Source organism: Aedes aegypti, chromosome 2 (assembly GCF_002204515.2).
Source record: "Aedes aegypti strain LVP_AGWG chromosome 2, AaegL5.0 Primary Assembly, whole genome shotgun sequence".
Lineage (NCBI taxonomy): Eukaryota > Metazoa > Arthropoda > Insecta > Diptera > Culicidae > Aedes > Aedes aegypti.
Genome location: NC_035108.1, coordinates 231165417 through 231189546, shown reverse-complemented (window position 1 = coordinate 231189546; position 24130 = coordinate 231165417). Strand labels below are relative to the sequence as shown.

Genomic DNA, 24130 nt, shown 5'->3' with positions numbered 1-24130 from the left:
GCATAGAGTATCGTCGTACCTGCCACACGATAAGCTCTGAGTTAATAACTGAGGAGGTGCTCATACGAACACAAAGCTGAGAAACAGGCTCTGCTCCAGTGAAGACGTAAGGCCAGGAAGTTGAAGAAGAGGTGAAGATTGTCAAAGATAGCAAACAATGCGAAGCTTCAAGTCAAAAGGTGTATTACAAATGAGTTATGCGTAATATTGCAAAAGCAATTTTATTGAAATACCAACACTTGATTCTTAATATATACTTCATTACACATGTTTATCTACTACGATTTTGTAAGCAGCTTCAACATTTCAACTTTGGTTTCAGACTGGTTTGATTGCACATGACGGTATATCAAGATCTCTGTAGCCACGGATTTTACCTGATGAAGATCGGATGGATTCTGAGTGCCTGGTATATTTTGCAGAGTTTCTTAGAATAACGGAAGATTGGCCTGACTTAACACCGTCCTGAAAACGAAAAATACAACATCAATTTATACAAGGAAATATATTGCGTCATGTTTCAAACATTCGTTTATTTTTCAAAACATATTTTAATGCACTATTTACAGTCTCAAACTGTTACTAAACTATTTACTTAGATTCTACTACAACCCTGTTTACCATGCTCTGGATGCAGCTGTTTCTTCTGTGAATGATCTCTAGCTTGACCATTTGAATGCGTGAATGCTGAATGGAGAATTAAATAATATATGAGTTCCAACGAATTGCAGATGATTTGTACAAATTAATAAGCACAGTAACTTTTTAAAAAATTCTCCATGTTAATAATGGCTTATTTTTTCTACTGAGAAAATTACTTGTCTTACAACCAAAACATAAAATTCAGCAAATTATAAAGTCTATTAAAAAATTCTACCGCGTTTGCAAATGCATCCTGATATAAAAATGGGCAACAGGCTTTAACCCAAGTTTATGTTATATCTTATTTCCATAAAAGAAGATAAACGATAGGGTGCAGAACCATGATACACTTTGGTATAGGAGTTCGACCTCTTCGATCTCAGATTGTCAACAAAAAGGCTGAAAATGACACTTTTGTGAAGCTATGTCAAACATTTCTTCATACAAAAACATATCGATACATTAATGCTTCCAGTACACGTTCCGCGTTTTGAAATAAGCACCACACTGGACAATTCATGCAACGCCCAGTTCAAGTGTATGTTAGAATTAGGACGAATGTAATATGATCGATTAATAAAGGTGACAAATACCTTGCTGGCGTTTTTCCAACTCAGCATGCAAAATCGCTTCGCTGACTAGCGTTCTGAAGTGAAAAAGTGCTAAGAAATTTGCATCTTGTCACTTTTATTTGCAGAAGAGAGAATCTCCATCTTTACATTCGCTTTTATTCTAGCACACGCTTGAAATATATCATAAGAGAATCCTCACGGCGTACACTTCATAAAACAATACGCCCATTTGCCTGTTGACACTAATCGCATAGCTATGAAGCTTTCCCCTACACACTTAAAATTGCAGCTTAGAGATCTGATCAGTTGAGAATATCAAGAATATTAATGTATTTTCGGAAAAATATGCGAAACTCATTACAAATTCAGCATATGTCCTGCTTAATCAGCTATAGTTAAAACCTAAACTACACAATAAAATTTAGAATGCCGAATCTCAGATTATTTTAACCGATATTTGCACAACCGAGTATTCGGCAGATAAATTTTACGAAATCTCAGTAAACAAAAGCCGAGTACCGTGAAACAGGGTATCTTTGATAATGCGGGTAACTTTGATAGTAAGGGACCCATAAAATAGTTTCTGATAATCTGTTAATTTTAGCATTTTTGAAATTCTTACAAAATTTATTATTCTAGGAGATTTGTAAAATTCCTCACTTTTCCCTGATAGTTTAGTTATAGTAGAGCATGAAACCGGTCTTAAATCTTTTTAACGAAAATATTTTTTTTATAAATTAAGGCCATTTTGTAATTTTGCTTTTTTTTGTGATCGAAGTCAGAAATTTCCATATAATGTAGGCGTTTAGTAATTCATTCGGTTTTGTTAGAAATATACTCTAAAATATTCCAAAAACGTTTGATTCATCTCTAATTCAATGTCATAATGTGAAACATAAAGTACCGCGGGGTAATTTTACTATGATTATTCAAAAAACTGTGAATGGTCCGTCACTGTGAGTATCGGCATTAAATGTGCAGAGGAGATGCAGAGCTAAATATTTCTGAAAAGATGTCGATCGATACATCTTTTCAGAAATATTTTTTATACCATTTCATACAGACTTGTAATGGTGTTTTCCATGCATGTTTGAACTAGTAGTTTGGTTGTCGATTTTCATGTGTTTTCATACCCATTATAAAAGTTACCCAAAAATCGAAAATTGACTTTTAATTATATGCAAAATTATCGGTCCATTCAAAATGCATCGTTATGCAATCGTTCAACTGCAATCGATAACTGAGATAGCAGTACTTGTTTTAAAAATATAAAATAAGAATGATTTAAATTAAATGCAGAAATATTCAGATTTTCTTACAAAATAACTTTCAAAGTTACCCCGTTTTACGGTATCAATAAACTGTGCTTAGTTGCTAAGCAACCTGACAGTTTGTTAGCTGAACCCAGGTAAAAATTCTAAAAAAAATCCGAGGTTTTCACAGTCGAGCTCGGAAGAAAAACTAACTATGTAGTGGATGGTTTACCTTTTAGAACAGAAAATAAAGTTTCTTTTCAAGATAGATAATTCAAGCCTTTCTTATATCAAAATTCTTCTATGAAATTTGTCAAACTTACAGGTTTTTTCTTTTTCCGAAGCTTCACATTATAGATGCCGTACACTATTGGGTTCATGCAGCTGTTGGTACAGGCAAAAAGAAACAAACCCTTTTGCACACGTTGATCAACGTTTTCCGCTGATTTTTGATCCAGCCAATACCTGAAAAAAAAATAAAGTGTTAAACACAGCAGACTAACTTTTTTGTTCTGGTCTCAAACAGTGAACTTACCATACAGACATGACATAATATGGGGTCCAACATATGACAAACGCCATAACTATGGTGATGGTCATCTTCAATGTTCTTCGCTTTGCGCGACCTAGGACATCAATGCTTGATCGTCGAAAGCCCTCTGGAATAACCAATGGAGTGTATTGATGGTTAAAATTTCACGCAATAATTCTAATTCACTTTTACACCTGAGTTTGGCATCCGACTATGTCTGAAGATTTCCATGTAGATTGACGCATACGAACAAATGATAGTCAACAAAGGCAATGCATACATAAACATCATTACTAGTATATTGTAGACCGTATGGTAGTTGTCATTCGAGAAAGTATTATACGTCACACATTGCTCATACCAGGTGTGGTTCGGGTGTATTTCGACATGGAAGATGAAGGGCTGTATGAAATTATAAAAGCAAATAAAAATTACAATACATTATGTTAGGCAATCTTAAAATCAGGAAGTTGCACTCTAAAGTCGAAGTAATGCCAACAATAGGTCCAAAATTAAATCACGGTGTCTTTTTCATGTAACTTTATAACAAAAAAATCGGCATGTCTCAAATTTGGACCGATGAAAGGCAAGACCTTCCTCTTTCATTTGCTGCTAAAATCAAAATAATCCATCGGGGGGTCTAGTGCACCTTTTTTTTTTTTTGAAGTTTTGTTGTTTGTAATATCATTTTACACCGTAAATTAATAAATTTTGATGAGGTGAACTGTTGTAACGGATTTAGATGAAAATGGTGCAAAAATCTAGTATCAATATCTTGTAGATTATATTCTAGACAGCTCTACACCTAAACATTTACAGGCATGGGTCCGAGTTTCCTCTTCTTTGCTTCATTCATTGTTGAAATTTGCATTGCTTTTTCAACTAAGTATGACAAACAACCTTTTTTCAATTTTAATTTGTAACTCAAGAGCAATATTCATCTTTCTGACTTGTTTTAGGAACAAACGATCGAAAGACAAAAGGTCGAAAGGACAAAAAGTCGAAAAACAAAAGGTTGGAAGACAAGGTCGAAAACGCAAAAGCTCAAAAGGACAAAAAGTTGAAAGTGATTTGCATAATGCAAAATTAAATCATCTTTGAATGAAGATCTTCGACCTTTTATCCCCTCTTTATTCCTCTTCGATCTTTTGCCCTTTCGACCTTAGATTCCAGAATATTGACAAGTTCACATTTGTGCCAATGACAGACGTAATATAACACTGAATAACTCCAATATTCCAACCCAAATGCAATAGCAGTACAATGTTGACACTATTGTCCATGTGCTGGTTATGATGATTGACAGAACATTTCTTTTGTTTGCGATGGAAAAACAAACAGGATTGCTGACAAATATTTAAAGATTAGCCAGTCTAGGGCTGAAAATCTGTTAAATAAAGATAAGAATATTAATAATAATGCTGGCAAATATACACTTCCTTGTTAAATTGATGGTAGAAAAGTGCTAATGAATTCAAACAAACATCGATAGGTTTAATTCATAACAAATCTACCTGTGAAAAATTGATGGTGTGTTCGTGGCATTTTGCATAGAGATCTCAATAAGATGCTGTAATGTTCAGTTTTAGCATTGTTTTATTAGAGTTGTACGGAATTCTATAGTAATACATATAACAAATAAATTCAATCAGCTTTGAAAATGTTACTTAGTAACTTTACGATTTTGCTAGCTTAATAACGAAATCATACGAAGCTTTAACAAAAATCTCAGGCAAATCATAAAAGTAGGGTGCAGAACCATTTGGGCACTTCCATGATTCACTTTGGCATGGGGGTTTTTTTCGGCCGAATTGTCTGAAACTTTGCAGTAAGAAGCGCTTCAGTACAACGCATGTGGTGACCAAATATGAGCTCTGTAGCTTTCAAAACCCCACTGTCCAAGTGAATCAAAAGTACCAAGAATAGGATCCGCTATCCGATTACTCCAAAAACGAGCCAAAAACCGTGATCTTTAGTGCATACAAACTTGTTTGCCATTTATATCCAGCAGATCTCAAGTACTATGTTTCGTATATATGTTGTGTACAAAACTAATGAAAGCGCCAACTCGAACGACTTTTGATGCTAATGTTCCATCAAAAGACGTTCGAGTTGGTGCTATAATTGAAGTAGAAGAGTCACAGAATTCAAAATCATGAAGTTTGAGCCGTCGCATGCAGTTTTGGTGCTAAAACTTAGTGGTTGCATATTACGGAGTTTCCGGTGGTCATTCCAGTGCTCCAAAAGGAGCAAAAGGAATAACCATCCATTCATTCTTTTGGCAAAATACATCCAAACATAATAAATCGTTATGAATTGGACACAATTTATTTGGTTTTAGTGCGAGTAATTTCATCGAATTGTCCAGATTTACTACCTTCCGGGACTCCAGGAACCGGTTCCGCATGAACCAGACGGGACCGAAATTTTCAAGGGATGTGTGCCGGTAATTAATTCCTTATTTTATGCCAAAATGTCCATCAACCGAATAGTACAGATATGAATTACATATACAAAACTGAGATGGAAACTTACTTTTCGGATGTTCCGGGTTTCCAGAACCGGGTATGAATAAGTAAATGATTTGAGAATCTTTAATCATAGTTCACGTGAATACCTATTCAACAATATGGGGACGGTTCAGATTACTTCTTTAGTTACGAAACTACAGGTCGTCAAAGTAAGGGTTTCTTAAGGGACTTTTTTCAGATGTATCAGGTTTCCGGTGGCCAAAGCGACCCATTTCCGGATCTCTGGAAGGGTTTCTGAAACTAGACATGTGTACCTTTCATATTAGCTCAACCGAACTAAATTCGGTCAAAACACTGATTTTTTCAAGCTGTTTAAATTTCCGTGTCGAAAACGACCCTAAGTCACAGTTTGTACTTTTTTATAGAAGCTTCCCTAGGGGTCATTCAAAACTTTTGTATCCGCAAAAATAAAATCCCACAAAAAATAATAAGTTGTTTCAATCAAAAGTTACAATGATTTGAATTTTTAAATGCGTCGAAAAAGACCCTAGGTGCTTACTAAGGTAAACTTATAACCCAAACTCCGTAAAAAATATTGAAAAAAAAAAAAATTGCTCCAGACCCCCCGACCGATTATTTTCGTTTTAGTTGCAAATGAAAGGGGACAATCATGGCTTTCTTGTGTGAAAATTTCAGACATGCCGAATTTTTTGTTTTGAAATTGCTCTACGAAACACACCGTGTAAATTGCACAGTTAAGTTGTCAAGTTCTAGGCAACTCCAGCCTAAATAATTTTGCTGTTGTAAGGTTTTGAAGTTTACATGTGTCAAATGTACAAATTGAAATTGAGATTGCGAAAAGAAACCACGTGCTCCGGTGGGGATCGAACGCTCGATGAAGTAGGGGGGCTGGGGGCAAGAAGGACACCTTATGATATATAGGTTCAAATCATGGTTGATTATCACAATTTTTGAAGATTATTCCAGTGTAGGGGCAAGCTCACCTCTTGTTCTAAATGATGTTATCGATAGATTTCAAAAATATAAGAAACACATGATGATTTGAGATTTTTGAAAATGTCCCTTCTTATGAGGTTTTTCAACGAGGCACGGGGCAAGAGTGCCACACGTATGGGGCAAGAAGACCACCAGAGCAAAATGCCACAAATTTTGTATATTATTATTTCCCTGCCTAAACGATAAATTCTAGAGTAAGTAAAGATAAAAACTGAGGGATAAAAGTTGACTTATAGTTAAAAAGTAATTTTACGAAATTAATTTAGTTCTCATCTTATATGACTGTAACAATAATAGTAAAAAAATTCAGAAACCATTTTGAATGTCCAAGATGGTTTTGTTTTGATTTTATTTAGTAGGAAACATTGATTTAATGCAATATTAAACAAGAAAAATAAAAGTTCATTTGATTTTATATGAGAAAATTGCGGTGTCCCTCTTGCCCCATAAGACATACTGTTTTTATATATGTAAAACTTAATCTTAAAAGAACTTTTTCAAAAAAAATTCCTCACAGCTATATTAAACAATTGAAAATCATCAATACTGTGCGGGAAAATGAATATGTTTTGTATTTATTGGGAGTCAAACCTTGTTTTTTAGTCTTACATTCTTATAATATTTCGCATTTTTTGCGTTGGTGAGTTAAATACATTTTTCTAATTTTTTTGTACTAAACATTTTTAAATGTAATATTTACACAACCCTCAATTAGTACTCAATTTATTCTTATCCTGCGTTAAACATAAAAAAAATGATTTGAACTACGTGAAATTAGAGGTGGCACTATTGCCCCGGGTGTCCTTCTTGCCCCATGTCCCCCTATGTGCCAAATGTACATCTCATACATCCGAAGGAGGTTTAGACTGCGAAATGATGATACCATGTGCTTTGGGGTTAGCAAGTTCAGTTCGCCTCCGAGCGTCGGGGTCCGCAGTCTGTAGGTTGAAGCGCTCATCTGGCGAATAGGGAGTCGAGGGTTCGATTCCCACCGGAGCACGTGGTTTCTTCTCGCAGTTTCAATTTCAATTTCTACATTTGACACTAGAGCTTCCAATCCCGGGCAGAATTTCCCGGGATTCTAGTTTCCTGTTTCCCGGGATTCCGTTGGTATAAGTCCGAAAACATTTTTTTTACGGTTTTTGAGATTTTTTCACACCACTTGGCTTAAACTCAAATTTTGGGTATATTTTGTTTCCCGTGTCCCTTCCGAAATGTCAGATAGGAACAACCCCAGTGTTCAAACAGGGCTTTTACTGTGGCATTTTTGTCGACAAAGTGAACGTCAAACATGATCAAAAGTGTCAAGGTTCATATTTGGAACCATTTTTAAAATTAAAGTTTGAATATGTTATAGCCGTTGTTTGAGCTTGAAAAAATGCTAAAGCAGTTGCAAGATTGCAAGGACATTCTCTTTCATATTATTAAATAAAAACAAGAATTCATTAAACATTTTAGGACTCAGCTAATAAAGCATTTTCGCAATATTCTTTTAGAAGTTTGTTTATGGCAATTAGAAACAAACATGCTGAGAGCAACACACTTAGATGAAATAATTGAAATTTAAGGTGAAACAGTTTGGAATCAACTTCTAAGATTACACTGAAACTTCAAAGGCATGGATCACGCGAAGAAAGCATTCAACAACAGTGAGCTTTTTATTTTGGCTTTGTGCACTAGCAGAAAGCTTAAAATAAGAAGATCAGAAACGTTTGCCAACTAGTTCTCCAGTTTTGTGCCTTTGAAAACGTGAGTAGGGGTACAAGTCGGCCATTGTGACGGCCATCTTTGGATTCCGAGATGTTTCACCTTAAGTCACATGCGCCCTACACATTAATCAAGTTAAATGATATAATTTTAAGTGAAACATGATGTCCATGATCCATCACATTGAACTGAATATTGTTCGGAGCAGAAAAAAAATCAGTCACATTGTACGTAACTTGCAAGAATGACATATTTTTAAATTCAAATATCAACAAATTTACGTAATTTCATTTTTTACATCGAGTATTTTGCTTGCCATGAAAATCGCGTCACATGTAATATAAGTTTTTTTTAGTGTGAAATGTTTGAAATTTCGTTCTGGGCAACCCTTAGGCTGTGAACCGTTTCACCAATTCGTTTAACTATCAGTTAAAATTTGACATTTCGATAGTTATTTTCCCCTCGAATGGTTAAACTGAACATCGCGGTCGACCCATTTCAGCTTTGACAGTCGAGTAGTTATTTCAGAACAGAGTTGACAGATGTTTAGTTATTCTCAAATTCACGGGAGCAGAAAATAAATTCCGAACTGTCAAGTTTAACCATGCTCCAGAGCTGAGTTATTTTTAACCGGAGGGGAAATAACTATCGAGCTGTCAAATTTTTACTAAAAGTTAAACAAATCGGTGAAACGGTTCATACCCTTAGTAGTCTATCGCTTCTGCATCAAAAATTTTACACAAGAACTGCTCCGAGAATTCCTCCAGGACTCTGAACTTAATGATTCTTCCGGTAAATCTTCCACGGTCTATTACCTACAGAAATCCCCAATGAAAATCGTGCAGCAATAGCAAATTAAAAAAAAAATGTCCACATTTCACACTACGCAGGGAGTTTTTCGTAAATTTTCAACGGATTTTTCCAGGAATTACTCTAGAAGTTCCATCAGGGTTTATACATGTAAATCCTCCAGAAATTCTCCCAGGGAATTTCTGCAGCCATTAATTACGTTAGTACTCCTTGGATTCCTTAAGGAATTTCTCAACATTCTTTCAGAGAGTCCTCATAAAGTTTCTCCAGAATTATTTTCCAGAAACTCTTTTAATGATTTCCCCTAGAATTTCAATACTACAGCAAAGTTTCTTGTGTAAATTTCTCATTTAATTTCTTTACAATGTATGATACTTGACAATTCCCTGAATTAATTCCTAGAGAATTGCTAGGAACTTGTAGTGAAAGAATCTGACGGAATTTATGTAGATTGAGGAAAACAACCGAGGAGGATTCGCCAAGAAAATTCGAGAGGAATTTCTGAAAGAAACCGAAGAATCCCTCAACAAAATCCTTGAAGCAACATCAAAATCAAACCTTGTAGATTGAAGAAATATTGAAAAAAACCTTAGGAAATCGGAGGTCATTGGAAGAATCTCTACAATGTTTCTGAAGATATCCTTAGAAAAGGCCTGGTGAATATCTTAAGCAAAAGAGAAATTCGTAGAGAATACAATCAAAGAATTCCTTAAGCTAGTTTCGGAGTAATAACTGAAGAGTTGTTTTGGACAAGTGTCTGAATTAATTTCCATCGAAGTTACTGAAGAGAATCAAACTTATAGACAACATTGCGCAATGTTACGAGGGATTCAAAGTTTAAGATATTCTAATCTAGAATATTATCTTACAATCATGTTCTGATAATTTTTGACATGTGGACAACAGATGAATTGTATTTCAATGTGTGGAATAAATTTGATTGGAAACTTATCAAGACATAAGAAAAATCTTACCTGTGGTGCACTGCAGAGAGTGGCCATTGCCCATGCAATCAATATCATTATTTTGCCTCTGCTTTTGGAAAGATTTAGTGGCTGCAATACAGCATAATACCTGTTTCAAGAAAACATCTTATAACATGTGATACATACAACAAATTTATTTACCTATCTACGGATATGCAGACCAGTACGAAGCTTGATAGATGTAATCCAAATGTGCGGAAGAATGCCATCACACGACACATGATATCGCCCGCCCTCCATTGGACAGTTGCCGCCCACCCAATCTCTAGTGGCATCATTAGAAATGTTACCTATTGGTGATTCCAAAGAATGGGGTGAGAAAACTGTCGTAAAACGCGTAGCACAAGAGCAGGAAATATGAAAGCGACAGTTGAACAAACAACGTGACATTGAAAGGATTTACTCTTGATTGATGGATGATATCAGGGATAACGGGATTCTTTTCATGCTAACGAAAGTACAAAATCAAGGCTGATATTAAAGCATGTGTTTGAAGTTCATGCTATTGGTAAATCTTCATAAATTTGGATATGTGATATTTCAACGTAATTATTTCGAATTAAATAAATGCGGTTTTAATTTGTTTGGTTTTTGACATCTTCTGCTAGCTGAGCAGGAAATTATGAGTTTCATCTTAGTCCTATTACCATACCATATAAAATTTAGTTATTAGTTTTGCATATCTATTAAAAATAAATATTACTATTGTAAAGAAGCAAAAGTTCTAAATGTAGATCTATTTAAGTTGTTTTTCCATGAATCAAATTTAATAAGAAATATCTATCTATGCCATTGTTTACCAGACTTAAAAAAGTTTGACCTGAAAATCCGAACAAATAAATAAATTTCATTCCCTGCAAAATAGTTGAGTTTAAATAATGTTAGCTTGCATTGCAGCTATTCCATGAAAAACCGATCTAGTGGGTCACCGAATTCCGTGAAAATTTGCTATTTTGTTCCTTATCCGAAATAAAGATTGGATTTTTTGATTAGAGTGACCATTTCCGAAATAGAATGACCAGAAAAATCGCGACTTTGCAAAATTTTTATTTATTTTAATTATAACTTTTGAACCGCTTGGCCGATTTTAAATTTTCTTGGACTAAATGAAAGCTAAAGATTTTGACTTTTCAAGAAAAATATAAAAAATCACAGAAATTGTTTTTTTTTACGTGAAAAATAATAGAAAAATACGTTTTGTTGTGTTTTGAAGGCCTCGGGATCAAAGGGACTATTGTTGTTCTCATTTTTTTGAAAGTTCAGAAAATTTTACTGTCTGACTGCGGGATACCTGATTTTTGAATTTCAAAAATATATATCTCAAAAACTAAAAAACATACATCGCTGAAAATTCTAGACAAAATGCCCTCTTTGGGCTCAGAACCAAAAAAAAAACAAAAAACTAAAAAACTAGATTTTTTTTTAATTTTTCAAGTAATTTTTTTTTTCAGAGTTTTGTATTTTTTCTGAAAAGTTGAAATCTTAAGCTTTCATTCCATAAACAAAGATTGGAAATCGGTTGAGCTGTTCAAAAGTTATGATTTTTTAAAAATAAAAAATCTAATGCGCTGAGACCTACACTGCCCATACTCGCAATACAGTCACATTAGGTAAATCATCATGTCGAAAAAAAAATGCGTCTAAACATAATTGAAAATTTTTTCGTTTCGCCAATGTTGGTAGTAGTAAATCCTGGTAGAATTACTCAACACATTATGACCGTAGTACACATAAATCCTTAACTACTGAAATAAAGTTGAAGCGGTGGTTTTTTTATGCCCAAGATACTTGCAAATAGGACTCGTTATCCAAGTATTTCATTCGTTTAACACAAATATACCCGCGTATCAGTCCCATTACTTGGGACTCGCTTACTTTGCTAACATGCTCCTTGACACATTTATTTTCATGTTTAAGCCTGATTCGCTGCTGACAAGTAATTTCTCTGCCTATCTTTATGCATTGAAAATTTCTGCAAGAAATCGATCAAGAATGCGCTTTTTTCTAAACGCAGTACGCAGTTCAAAGAAATGTCAGTTCAAATTGGAATCGCTGTAGAAAATTTCTGCAAGGAATAGGCGAGAAATTTCTTTAGCGATTCCTTTTCAGTAGCAAATCAGGCTTTACGATGGATTTCGAACCCAATGGATCATTGAAATAACCAAAACGGCCGCTATGGAAAGTATAGATAGCGCCACCGTAGCGTGTGTTTGACAGAACAGCAATGCTGTCACAATGTTAAATCCCATATACAGTGGCGCCTTTGTTTTGATGCGGTGAGTAAATATATGGTTCAAACAGCTCATCCTAGCAATATTTGATCATGTTTTAGGAACGAAAAATGAGCGTATTAAAAAATATTGTTGGATTGGATCTTATTGATCGCTCTTTTCAAAAATACTTTGTTTGAAAGCTGGAATAGCTAATCGGGTTTTCATTATTTGTTTTCATAAACAGTGAAAAACGTCCTGGAAAACTGATTCCATTTCAAAAATTTCATATTTTTGAGATAATTTGAATCCGGTTCGACAAGTCATGATGAGTCTTGAGTCATGATTTTTAAACGAAAAGGCATGTATGGCAAATCTTTGCATTTTTCACAAAATTGACCATAACTCAGGAACAAAAAAAGTACATCCTAAAAGTAACTAGAATTGAAGTTTATAAAGTTTCCTTCTCAAAAATATTTTAATACAAATTTTCCGCGAGTTCGGGCATAGATTTTCCAGCTTTTCTTTATGAATTTCCCTAACGATGGAAAATTTTGTGGAAAACTTTTTCCAGTTCATATTTTTTTTGGATTTCTGAGAAAATTTGCTTAAATTTTCATATAAAAACTTTGTTTCTACAATGTTTCGTTCTTGAGTTATGATTTTTCAAAGAAAAGTCTTATATGGCACATCTGGACATTTTTCACATACTTGGCCATAACTCAAAAACGAAAAAAAGTGCATTCCAAAAATTTCAGTGATTAAAGCTTATAAAATTACCTTCTCGAAAATATTTTTTTGAAAATTTTCCACGAGTTCGGGCATAGTTTTTCCGGCTTTTCTTTACGAATTTTCCCAACGGTGGAAAATTTTGTGGAAAACTTTTTCCAGTTCATATTTGCTTAAATTTTCATATAAAAACTTTGTTTCTACGATGCTTCGTTCTTGAGTTATGATTTTTCAAAGTAAGTAGTATCAAGGGAAAACAAAAAATTTCCACCTGAGTTTTCCGGAAAAATAGGCGACCCTGAATTTTTCTCAATTTTTTTTATTCATATATCCATGAGCCCTGCCTGTGAAAAAAGTTTCATGAAAATCTGAGACCCTTCGGCCCAATTTGTACGATAATAAAAAAAAATCCCCTTCTATCCCTACCTCCCCGCAGTGCTGCCTGGAGTACGAGTAACCATAGTAAAGATCGGGTCGTATACCGATAGGGAAGGGAGCTACTCTCTTCTAATGGTGTAGTTCATCAGAGCGTCTGTTCTCCTTGTTAGCATCGACTGTTCATCGTCTTAGTGCCAACGTGAAACTCTAAACAGTGCTATGCAATGGTCCTTCGACGAGACAGAAGTTTGGTGCAGGCCTTACAAGCCAGCCGTGAAAATCATCAGTACAGTAGGTGAATTCCGGCGAACAATTTCTTCGAAGAGAAGAAATTTTCTTCCATTACGCACCAGCAAGAAAATTTTCTTTTCTTAGAAGAAAATACGCGCCGGAATTCGCCTACAGGAAGCATGTAATGTAAGTTCGCACCAGCACACAGCGTATTGCGTCAATCAGTGGTGAATATCAGTATCTTGAAATATTTCAAATTCGCGGTTGGCATCGTCATGGAAGCTTAACGATAACAGCGCCACCGCGATGTTGGTTTTTGTGTTGCCATTTAAAATGATCGTTAATTGTCTAACACAGTTTTGCAATCAGACTTTAACGTCTGTCATATGTGGTTATATCATCTACCAGAATTGAGTTGGGTACAGCTTTTATCGAGATGGGCGAAATGCAGAAGAGCGTGATTGGGTGGTGGCGAATTGACAACAGAATGTGAAAGTTGAGGATCAAAGGTAATTTCTTCAATATCAGCTTAATTAAAGTGCACAAGAAACGTGAATACGACAGCTGCCCAAGTCATGACGTTAAAATCGCTATTGGAAATCTCAACGCTCAGGTTGGCCAGGAGGAGGAAGTCAGATTATTATAGGGCAGTTAAGTGCTCTCCAGCTTACGAATGAAAACGGCCTTAATTCCTTATTTCGCCATACGTTACTATTTCATTATTTTTAAATTTTTAATCATTCTGTGAGTTTTAGTAGTTTGATATCAAATGAATCTTGATGTTAAAACATTCAACATAATTCAAAACGTGAAAGTTTTCGAGAAAACACATATGGTCAAATAGGGAACCAATATTGCCATAACTGGTATACTTTCCCTACTTTTGGTTTGTCAAGAACATGTTTTGATTTCCTTCGGAAAGGAAATTTCTACATAGGAAATCTATGTAGAAATTTCCTTTCCGAGGGAAATCAAAACATGTTCTTGAGTTCTATTGGGTGACGAGTTTAGCGCTTCGTTATAATAAAAATAGAAGAAATTATTAAACATGATAATATTGCCATGTAGCATCTTGTTATAGGAAGCATCATGAAATTTAAATTAAAGATATGTTCAGCTAAATGTTCTGCTGAATATGAATAATATTCATAACTGCAAGAAGTTAAGAAAAAAAAAGTTTATTGAGACATAGTGTTAGAAGAAAATATAACGAAAATCAGGATATCCTAAATATCCTAAAGTATCTAAAACCAACCAGAACGCTTCAAATCAATTCCGAAATCAGGACATGTCCTGCTAAATCACAACGGAGGCAATCTATGTACGTATGACTTTGTACAGATGCATGAGTAAAAAAAAAAGATGCCGGGGTAACCTTGATTTCTAGTAGCAACAAAAATTTAACAGCCCTAGTAAATAACTTAATTAGTTGCCGAAACGCAGAGGCGTCGCGTGGTCTAATTATCAACCTGTGCACTTAAAATTTAGTGTCATATTATTTTTTTGCATTATTGGGTTCAAACCATTTTTTTTTAAGTTAATAAAAATGTGTATCCATTGGCTACTAACCTTCGTTTTCAAATATAATTTTCTTCCGATCTCTCAGAAGATTCAAAATATTCAAGATTTTATATGCTAATCGGGTTATTTAGTTTGATTTATCAACTCAACCAACACTTTCTCAATTTTAATGATTAGTCATTATTATGGGCAAATTGTAAAATTGAATATTATAATTATGTGGGTCATCAGTGACGATTTATAAAACACTGGATTCTAGCTAATATTGTGTAGTATTGCAATATTAGCTTCTTTACATATAATTAATTCAAGATCGATAGAATTGTGTACTGCACACCTTTGAAAAAAGGTCCGCTTTTGAAATACACTACAAGCGTCAAAATGTTGACAATGACGGAGGACCCGACCGCTCTTGTGTTTATTTTCATCTAACTGATCATTGCAAGTACCCCCGCGCTGTATGTGAAAAGCGAGATTTTGAACCATTATTGTTCAAAAAACAGCTGCGCGAGTGCCAAACGAGAAGAAACATCCTAGTAGGAAGTTCCTACCGTCAGCCGCCCGAAAAATCCACCTGACTTCACACCACAAGCTTGGTGATGCTGAAGGCGCCAATGTCAAAAGAGAGCAAGCAAAATAGATCTCTCCCGTAGACTGATTTCTCTCTTATCTCTCCCATTCGCACGCTAGCACCGATCGAATAGGAAGTGGTTCACCTAGCATGAATGAGGGATGAACTTATCGCTGAGAAAAAGTAGATTTTGTATGGAATTTGGCAAGTATTTGAATGACATATTCATCCTTGTTCATCCACTTCTCCTAGCCTATTGGTAATGTAGCAAAACTGTGCACCGGCCAGAGTTGACGCTTTGGCTACTAACACACTCGCATTTGTAGTTCAGAAAGCTTTCTACCACATATACAGAATGGCGTGTACGATACAAGGCAGCGCGTTTCCCGATGAGAGTGCACGCGTTGGTCTTCATCGTCACAGCAGCGAAGTGTAGCGTAGATCAAATTGTTGGGTAGGATGCAGCATGCTAAGCACGTAGAGAAAATGTGGTCACAAATCGCGCGTCGCACCAAACAGCTTTTGAATTTAATTTGCATAGCAAAAAATTACCAACATATATTTTGCCAGATGAAAATTCAATAATATCAATAATAGAGATAACGAAATGGGCAAAATTCAATATTATTAAGAGAATTGTACTTCAAAGGAAGTACATATTGTAGGTGGTTAGGATGAACAAGTTGCCACCTGTGCAGTGCACATGTTGCACATGTGGACGCGAAGCCTCTGCCGAAACGTGTAGATTGAAATGTTTGAATAAAATTCCAAGCTTCATTCACATACTCAAATATCACACGCATGAAAAAATCATTACCTTTTTTTAGCATTATGTGAATATTAACAAATAAATAAAAGTTCTTCACTCAAAGTTACATAGCCTTTGCAATCCTGTATTGCCACGATAAAATTTTTGTTTGATTGAATTTGGTTAAGGCCATTAAATACATGTCTTATTTTACAAGCAGCTAAATACAATTCGCCTGATTAAAATCTGAACTGCTACGGCAAATTAAATATAATATGTTTTAAAAAATGGACAGAAAATAGCTTTATTTAGTTTTATTTTAATAGAAGGACAATATTATATTGCACAACACAGAGCACCTATATATTTTAAAATGATACCAATAAAGAGATTAGAAATAAAATAATTTTAGCTCCTTTGACTCAATCTACCCACAGACGCGTGAGATTGTTTCATTTTTTTATATATTTAGTTCTTTGTAAAAATAAGTTAATTTCAATTAAACAAAAAGGATTTTGACAATGAATTAGTAGGTGGATAAGCATGATAATTGAAATGATTGAGAATAAAGGGGATTGCATGGATTGACTTATTACTTACCAATAAATCCGCTATAGCTAAATGGGTTAACATCATATCTATTCGGGAATGAGATTTGAGCCGCCGTTTGATAAGAAGTGCCAACACTGTTATGTTTCCTATGGCAGAAATGACCATCAGTACGCTGTAAGTTGAGTTCAACACCATCATTATCCATTTTTGCAAATTCCGTAAAATATGTACCTGTAAACAACAATCTGCAACTTGTGTCCATCGTTGAATTGCATATCAATGGGCAAGGGTTCATTCCAATTACTACTATTAGTACCGTACCATGTTTCATTATCAAAAACTCCGGTTTTACTCGTAGAGCTCGAAAGTACGTATGGCATAGTGTTCACATCGTTATTGTAATTCTCTCCATAGCTGTGACTATAATTCAACACTTCGCCGCGTTCTGTTTTCAAAATTGCATTTGACATTTTAGTTCAAAGTTAAAAAGCCAAAGTGGATGGTTCCGTGGAAATCGAATTTGAATCTTAGGTGTTTTCAGCTGTTGTTACCTTGAAAGAAAATTTGAAATGAAAATTAGATTGCCATTAGTACATGTAGTGTTTGACCTTGCATTGATTTATCAGATCATAGTTGTTTTTAATATAAATTAACAAAATTGTGGAGTAAGCTTTAGGGTGGTTCAGAAAACCGTTTTTGCTCCACACTGCTTATTCGATTAATTTGTATGCTTCGCGGATGATATGTACATTGTCGGCCGAACATTTAAAAAGGTGGCAAATTTATACACCCGCCTGAAACGCGGAGCAGCAAAAGTTGGACTGGTGGTGAATGCGACAAAGTACATGCTAGCTGGTGGCGCCGAGCGCGACTGGGCTCACCTAGGTAGCAGTGTTACGATAGACGGGGATACGTTCGAGGTGGTCGACGAGTTCGTCTACCTTGGATCCTTGCTGACGGCTGACAATAACGTTAGCCGTGAAGTACGGAGATGCATCATCAGAGGAAGTCGGGCCTGCTATGGCCTCCACAAGAAGCTGCGGTCAAAAAAGATTCACACCCGCCCCAAATGTACCATGTACGAAACGCTCATAAAACCGGTAGTCCTCTACGGGCATGAAACGTGGACGATGCTCGAGGAGGACTTGCAAGCACTTGGAGTGTTCGAACGTCGGGTGCTTAGGACGATCTTTGGCAGTGTGCAGGAAAACGGTGTGTGGCGGCGAAGGATGAACCACGAGCTCGCCCAACTCTACGGCAAACCCAGTATCCAAAAGGTGGCCAAAGCTGGAAGAATGCGTTGGGTGGGGCATGTTGCAAGAATGCCGGACAGCAACCCTGCAAAGATAGTGTTCGCTTCGGATCCGGTTGGTACAAGAAGGCATGGAGCGCAGCGAGCTAGGTGGGCAGAACCGAGGATGGATAGATGAGGCTACGAACCGAGTATGGTGACGTGAAATTGTTGATTCAGTGTTATTTGTTTAGATGTTAACTAAATAAATGACGCTTATTCGATTCTAGATCAAATTATGAGACTGCTCTCAAAATTTGAGCTAATTTGGATGAAAACTGAGACTGCATAAGTCCTACAATATTTGTATGGGAATAAGTATGGGCAAAGCAATCAATTCATTCAATTGTTCATAGTGCTTGCCCATGTGCTCTTAAGGGTTAGACCTATACTGATACTGTTGGCTACATTCATCAGCTTAAACTTTACCGAATGCGATTTTCATATCGGACGTCTCAGTATTTAGTTATTGTTTGTTTATGTATGAGTTGAACATCTTGGCTATAATCAGGCTTGAGAACTGTGATCACAATTTGCCACAGTTCATCGATTCTGCCAGTCAACCAAAACACAAAGCATCAGCAGCATCAATACCATCAAGTGTTGCGCTGCCAACGGTTCACACACTGCTTGACTGTTTTTGTCTCTCAACTATGACCGTTTTCGGGCAGCCATCTCGAGGTGAATGATTGAAAAAAATGTTAAATAATTCAATCGCTAATATTTCGCTTGTGTTTTCAACTAATTGAAATCTATTAGCTTCAACAGCAAGAGCACAATCATTCCGTTGCGATACATATAAACAAGTTCAATTTCATGCTGCCTTTATCGAGCAAAAATGCAAAACCCCGAAAACCGGAAAAATCGCGTCATCCACTGTGCTCGAGTCATTTCGCATTCAAGTTTGAAAAAACGTTGCGAAGAAGAAGATTACAGTTTTGAAGAGCCGCGACATTTTTTTTTGTTTTGAACGGTCATGGATTGCTTTGAATTTTGATGGTCGTGTAGAAAAATGTGAATGTCGTGGTGGTATTACGGTTGTTAAGAAAATTTTCCCGTTTGCGGTAGCCGCAGAGTTCTACCGCAGCTGTCAAAGTTCTACCGCAGCCTTTGAAATCATTTAATCATTGAAGCAATCAAATGAATCATAGTATGCTTGAAAGAGAAAACGCTATGAAAAATAGCAACAAACAGCAATCAACAAGACGGTATCCAAGGTATCATTAAAGCCTACTGATGATTACCAGTGCATATCAGTGATGTGACATTTGCGGTAGCTTTTCGTTGAACCGTAAGACGGAAAGTTTTCCCTAAAATTGCAATAAATGTTTGCTACAGTACATTTCTCATCCCTGGCTATAATAAATGAGGCAGGCTTCACTTAAAATATGCAGTAAAACATAGTATAGCCATGATTTATGTGTGCTGTCTTTTGCGCCGGATACAGTAATGTTGGCTATTCAGAAAAGAAATGAGCACTGTTGAAGAATTTCCGATTGGATATAAATCAATAACTAATAGAGCGATATTCAAAACTAAAAAAGCAATAGAAAGCTCTTTTTCAGTGGTAGTAAAAACGAAATACTGAAGCAAAGAAAGCACCACGGAAGATGAACTAAACACAAAAAGTTATATATTTACACTGCGCTTGATTTCTAATCACTACTTTTTGATTCAGTTTTCTAATTGCTAGTAATTTACGTTATTCATTATTTTCCATACGTTTTGACAGTTCTCCACTGTCTCATGAGAACACTAAGCTAAGAAGCAGGCTCTGTCCCAGTGAGGACGTAACGCCAGAAAGAAAAAGAAGCGATCATTTTAACTCAAGAGTGACTTTTAAAAAGTTTGTTGGTTTTCGATGAAATCGTTTAGATAATAAAATATGAATTTTGAAAATATCCTCAGCCCTAATAGTGATCATGATTATTTCTCTAAAAGTGGCTTATAATATTATTATTTAAAGTTTAAGCAAATATATTTTTAAAATTATTGAATTGGCCATTTCATGCCAATCGCGATTCCACATCAACGACAATACTCCTATAATTCAACGAGCTCTTTTCAAGATGAATGAAAACTTATCGTAAGTATATTCTTAGTATTAAGAAGCCACCTGGCGTACTACTATTTGTTAAATCTAATCTTTACATCTTATCAAAACACGGCGATATTCAAAACTGAAATATATAGGGATGGCTCTTTTTCACAGGTAGTAAAAACGAAATCCTGAAGCAAAGAAGCGTGGAAAGTTAACTATTCACAAAAAGTTATATTATACATTTCGCTCGATTTCTAATCACTTTTTTTCGATAATTGCAAATTATTTGAGTTTTTAATTATTTTCCATATGTTTTGACAGTACTCGACTACTACTCGTCAATAAGTTTGTGTTGGAAGTTTGAGAAATTTGAGAACCGAGGGAGCACAATCAATTAGTGGAATACAAACATCAGTGTCGCCGATCGGCGGCAAGTGAGAGAAACTGACTGTTCGAAAGGTTGTGGTCTGTACTTTACACCGATGTAAACAGCATTTAGGTTAAGTTAGGTTAAGTAAATTGAAAGCGTTTTATTTTCTTATAAGCAGGTGAAATCAACTCACCTGTAAAAAATCGTAACTGCTACGTCAAATGAAAAATAATATGTTGTTAACAAAATGTTAATAAAAGTTTAATATTGTTATACCAAATAGCTATGATAGTGTTGTCTAAGGGGCCTTCCTTAGCCGTGTGGTTAGAGTCCGCGGCTACCAAGCAAAGCCATGCTGAAGGTGTCTGGGTTCGATTCCCGGTCGGTCCAGGATGTTTTCGTATTAGAAATTTCCTTGACTTCCCTGGGCATAGAGTATCATTGTACCTGCCACACGATATACGAATGCGAAAATGGCAACTTTGGCAAAGTAAGCTCTCAGTTAATAACTGTGGAAGTGCTCATAAGACTAATCTGAGAAGCAGGCTCTGTCCCAGTGGGGACCTAATGCCAAGAAGAAGAAGTGTTGTCTAACACAGAACACCTAGAAATAAGAAATGAATGTAACGTTTGGAATGATACCTAGGGTAAATAGGTATAATGCGCCCCAACCGGGTAATACGCCCACTTCATTTTCTAGGGATTGAGGCTTCTTTAACACGTAAATATGATTACATATCCTAAATATCCGCAAAAAAAGAAGTTGCGCATATAAGATCTTTGAGAAGTATAAACAATCAATAGAAATGCCAAAAATTTTGGGTCCGATGGGCAAGCCTCGTTGTAAATAAAGCCCATCATCTATTATTTTACTTATAACAAAAACTTTTACCGGAAGACGACTGCTAATGGACCCTTTTAAGCTTAGCAAGTGGTGGAATTCTCCTTGGAAGCATTTCTGCAACGCTGCGGAACTTTTTCTACAAGTGGGGCTTATTGCCCGGTTTGTTTTGAAACGTCAAGATTAGGACCGTTTGCAGAAAACGTCTTGCACTCGCTTTAGAAGCTACCTGACAAGAGAAAGTTGCATGCAGAGCATGATTAACTGAGTAAATAACACTTTGACATCAAAAACTATATAGCAAATGCATGCCACTGCGATAAAGCAGTTTTTCCTTAGGGGGGGGGGGGGCGTATTAGGGGTCCATTAGCAGTCGTCTTCCGGTAAAAGTTTTTGTAATAAGTACAATAGTAAAGGATGGGCTTCATTTACAACGAGGCTTGCCTATCGGATCCAAAATTTTACGCCAAAAGCTGATTTTCGATATTTTTCTATTGGTTGTTTATACTTCCCGAAGATCTTATATGCGCAACATCATTTTTCCGGGGATATTTAAGATATGTAATCATATTTATGTGTTAAAGAAGCCTCAATCCCTTGAAAATGAATTGGGGTGTATTGCCCGGTTGGGGCGCATTATACAAATAACCCTATCAGGTATCGCCTTTAACAAAGTGCTTAGAACGAGCAGAAACCTAAAGCGGTTGAGTTGCAAGTGCATACCTAAAGATTTTTAAAGAGGACTTGTGCATCATAGCAGGGTTGACGCATATCGGGCTTATTATCAAGGAAGATGCTCAATGCTTCAACCTAAGAGGGATCCGTAGAGCGTGTAAAGAGACAACGCTTGACAGAAGGATAACTCCACTAAAGGTAGATGGACCCATCGCCTATAACCAAATGTGTCAGATTGGTATAAGGTACTCCAGAGGCAAATGAGAAGTGGGACATTCCGTCATAGCTCATCTAGAAAAAGTTCTTTAAGAGGGTATTCTTCTAAAAAGTTGAATACCATGTGCTCCATGTAACAGTTGTCAATTAATCGCGATATTCAACCTGCATGTTAAAATGTGACACGTTTCACGTCTTGCATCGGATCTCAACAATTAATTGTGTTATAATTCTAGTAAGCTACAATTTTATGTACTATAACAAGCTGCTTACGATAAACCGATATTTTGTTTTAATTTCAAATAAAAATTTCAATGGTCTAACTTACCTTAAAATATCTTCACACCCAGGTCAATAAAATCGAAACTTGGACAATAAAAATCTTAAATCCGTCATTCTAATCCTTTTATATATATTTTTTATTTCTTTTATTTTTGAAATACGAATTCAAAATTGAACAAAAATAGATGAAATTTAAAATGCATCGTAAGAACGATAACTTTTCTATTTTTATTCAATTTTATTTGTTATTTATATCAAATTAAGTAGCTGTGAAAAACCATTCTATCCTATTAAGCGAATTTTTGCCATGCATAACAATAATAACAGAACATATTTACAATTTCGCCAATTTTTGAAAGTTTACGTGCTACTTATAAATTAATTACTTATAAATCATATGTTTTGAATTTGTTTTATTTCTCTTTACGCTTTTAGTTGGTAATTTTCAGTTAATAATAAGTACGATGGGACATACCATTAAATGAAAGTTTTCTTGCTAAAGCTTTACGTATTTTATGGTTGATCCCTTATGTACATCAATCATGTACTCAAAATTGAAAATCTATGATTTATCAATCCTTTTATTCCAATGGTTGACTTACTGATTACCGCATGAAACTGGATGGGTCTCACTTGCTCCGTTTAGCGTGGTAATTGCGTCTAATGGCTCATTTTACAATTTTCTTCTATGGTTTTCATAAATTCATAATTATTTGATCAAATTCATGCACACACTAGCAACGATGTGATCGTGTTTTTAGACTTGCAAAATATTAACATTTGGAAATTATATCGAACATTTTTTCCGGGGGCAAGTGGAACCTAAAAAAAATAGTTCTATTGAACTATATTTATTTTTAGGTCCCACTTGCCCGGAGTATCTTAAAAGAAACCATGAAGCAGTAAACTTCTACATGACCCAGTTTCTGTCCTTTTTGAAAAATGTCCCAAACACGTTACTACTGGAATGTAAGTACCGTCGTTGGGGGTGACAATGGGTCAAAAAGGGATATGTACGATTTATTTATTGAATAACTATCGCAATTTAACTCCAATAAACTTCAAATTTGGTGTGTATATACTTTGATGGTACATTAACAACTGTTCAAAATATTAAAGAATAATATTTATTCACAGCGGCACCACAAGTGAATGAAAAATGACCCAATCTCACCCCATAGATGGGGGTGACATTGGGTCACTGTAATTGAAATAACTTGTTTTTGAGAATATTATTGCAAAACCGTTCACAGCTGAAAGGTATTGATGAAATACGATGCAAACAAGACGAGAAGATATCTAATATGTTTCACAGATATGATAAACCCACTTAAAAGAACGATTATACCAAAAAATTGCAGAGCTATGAGAAAAATATGTAAATCTAACATTTATCGTCAAGTTTACATAAATTTTCTTGTTTTTTCCCTCAAATTTTCTTCAAAGTCTCTTCCCCATTACCATAAAGCCTATTCAGTTTCCCC

At 35.5% G+C, this 24130-nt stretch overlaps 1 protein-coding gene across 11 annotated transcripts in view; it reads right to left on the bottom strand.

Annotated features, from left to right (window-relative positions):
* Nucleotides 1–24130, bottom strand: part of LOC5574685 (gonadotropin-releasing hormone II receptor) — a 35139-nt gene that overhangs the window by 2887 nt on the left and 8122 nt on the right. For 3 of the 11 annotated variants that reach the window (XM_021844355.1, XM_021844356.1, XM_021844357.1), the window contains exons 2-10: nucleotides 17162–17481; nucleotides 16979–17102; nucleotides 10132–10280; nucleotides 9979–10078; nucleotides 3194–3401; nucleotides 3003–3126; nucleotides 2791–2932; nucleotides 622–687; nucleotides 378–465 (exon numbers count right to left, since the gene is read on the bottom strand). In XM_021844355.1, the coding sequence (XP_021700047.1) occupies nucleotides 378–465; nucleotides 622–687; nucleotides 2791–2932; nucleotides 3003–3126; nucleotides 3194–3401; nucleotides 9979–10078; nucleotides 10132–10280; nucleotides 16979–17102; nucleotides 17162–17400 (1240 nt within the window). In that variant the 5' untranslated portion in view covers nucleotides 17401–17481. Of the gene's footprint in view, nucleotides 1–191; nucleotides 466–621; nucleotides 688–2790; nucleotides 2933–3002; nucleotides 3127–3193; nucleotides 3402–9978; nucleotides 10079–10131; nucleotides 10281–16978; nucleotides 17103–17161; nucleotides 17482–24130 lie in introns of those variants that run through there. The other 8 variants (XM_021844352.1, XM_021844354.1, XM_021844353.1 and 5 more) reach the window with 4 other exon arrangements.